The sequence below is a fragment of the Hordeum vulgare genome, chromosome 5H (assembly GCF_904849725.1).
Source record: "Hordeum vulgare subsp. vulgare chromosome 5H, MorexV3_pseudomolecules_assembly, whole genome shotgun sequence".
NCBI lineage: Eukaryota > Viridiplantae > Streptophyta > Magnoliopsida > Poales > Poaceae > Hordeum > Hordeum vulgare.
The window spans coordinates 110,686,363-110,688,419 of record NC_058522.1 but is presented as its reverse complement, the minus strand read 5'-3'; the positions used below and the strand labels follow the sequence as shown (position 1 = coordinate 110,688,419).

General features: G+C 50.2%; 1 protein-coding gene across 1 annotated transcript; it reads left to right on the top strand.

Annotated features, from left to right (window-relative positions):
* The first annotated feature begins 385 nt into the window (after positions 1-385).
* Positions 386-1,225, top strand: LOC123396244 (major allergen Dau c 1-like). The gene has a single exon (XM_045091249.1). The coding sequence runs from the start codon at positions 458-460 to the stop codon at positions 956-958; it is 501 nt and encodes a 166-aa protein (XP_044947184.1). The 5' UTR covers positions 386-457; the 3' UTR covers positions 959-1,225.
* The last annotated feature ends 832 nt before the right edge of the window (positions 1,226-2,057 follow it).

Here is a 2,057-nt window from a genome sequence, read left to right as displayed (position 1 = left end):
TCTGAACGAAAAAATGTTGCAAACCCTGTCCAATCAACCGTGCGGACCGCACGCGAACGATTCGACCGACGCGCCGGTTAGAAGGTTTCCTTTTTATTAGGAATCGGTACGGACGAGGCATAACTCCGGGCGAGTAAAGTCACCCCAGCTGTGCGAATTTGCGACCTAGAATCTGGACCGAGGAGTCAGCAGCACGAACACATGGGAAGAAGATTCAACAGCTGCAGAAAGAAATAGCAGCCTGAACGTTCCAAGAGTCAAACCATGTGATCTTCGGTCCAAGTTCATCAATTACTATTTTATGGATCTCTTGCTTTGCTCTGTATTTTTCTTTTGCACCTACTCTATATAAATCAGCCCCTTGCTTGCTCTCACTCATCACCAGTCTTCACTCTTCACTAGAACTTGCCAGCAGCGCTAGTGTGCAGCGAGCAAGTGACCGACGGACAAGAACAAGATGGTCGCCGGCTGTGTCATCACCGAGCAGTGCGCCCTGGCGGTGTCGACGGAGCGACTGTGGAAGGTGGTCTTCTCCGGCGAGGACACGGCCGCCCTGCCCAAGGCCTGCGCGGGCTTCATCGACGTTGTGGACGTGGAGGGCGACGGCGGACCGGGCAGCGTCTTCACCATGACGCTCAGCCCGGCGGCGGCGGAGCTGTCAGGCTCGGGCGTGATGAGGAGCTGCGTGGTGGCGCGCGACAACGCGGCCAGGATGTTCAAGACGGAGGTGCTGGAGGGCGACAAGGTAAGTGGCCAGCTCAAGTCGCAGGTGGTCGAGATGAAGCTCGAGGCGTCCGGGGATGGTGCTTGCGTGGCGAAGCTCAGGGTAGAGTACGAGAGGCTGGACGGTGGCGGGGCGCTGTCGGCGGAGGACCAGGCGGCGCTCGCCGCCGGGTACCTCGACCTGCTCAAGATGGTCGAGGCATACCTGGTCGCCCACCCTGCCGAGTACGCCTAATTAAACCAAAACGAGAAACATCAGAAATAAATCAACTTTCCCTTCGTTCGAAATTATTTGTCGCATAAATAAATAAAGTAATATGATCAAGTAGCTTGTGTTGTTTGCCTCCTCATCGACTTCGCGAGAAAAATCAATTGATAAGCTTTAGTATAAATTATTGAGGTATATATGAGTGTTTAATCCCTGTTTTAAGCTCGCATTTCGTGTGTAAGTTGCTTCAAGCATTGATGGAGATAAATATTTGAGCAGTTTGGTTTTGTGATACATGCACTTCTTTCTTATCAGTCAATTCAAAATTAAATGACGAGACAAGCCAAACGTATAAAGGGCAATATCGATCATGTAACCATTTTCATATGTGTGATGGACCGTCGATACCTATACGCCATACGTACAAGCTGGCAGAGGATAAAAAAAAGGTAGGGCAAATCTGACATAAAAAGGTTCTGTCACTACAAGTAATAGCGATGGACCGAAAGACTAAGTTTTATTGGGATGTGAGACAACGATAGAGCTTGACGTGACTTTATAACTAATGCATTCAACTTTTATAGGGAATGCACTCATATTTTTGAGTCGATGCAGTGGAACATGTGCTTGCAAAAACCAAATGCCAACTTAAGTGCTAAATTGATGGCCAACAACCCAACAGGGCGAGTTCATACACAGGGCCTCGTTGTATTTATCTTATTTTCCCAGCTAGACCATGACTAGTTCAAAGAAAACCATCCAGTCGAACAAGACATATACCTGAATGAACGCCTTTTAGAAAATCAAGGTGAGGCGGCCGCCCAACCTTGCCTTACCGGCTCCTCCGTCCTTAACGAGCATACGTTCGGTTTAACCATGTATCGGCCCCTCACAAGAAAAAAAAAACAAAATCTCTGGGCCAATCCAATCCATAGTCGTCATCACGACTTTGACCAGCAGCCAACATGAGTCGTCGCCGCCCCCAGCGTCGACCCCGCTCGAGTTCACGTCGTCGTTGGGCTCATCTACGTCGTCGCACATGGCGCCATCCAGCAACCCTGCTCTCACGCGGCACTGTCGTCGTCGCCCTACCCGTCATTGGAGGTGCGAAGTACACCGTCTTTGG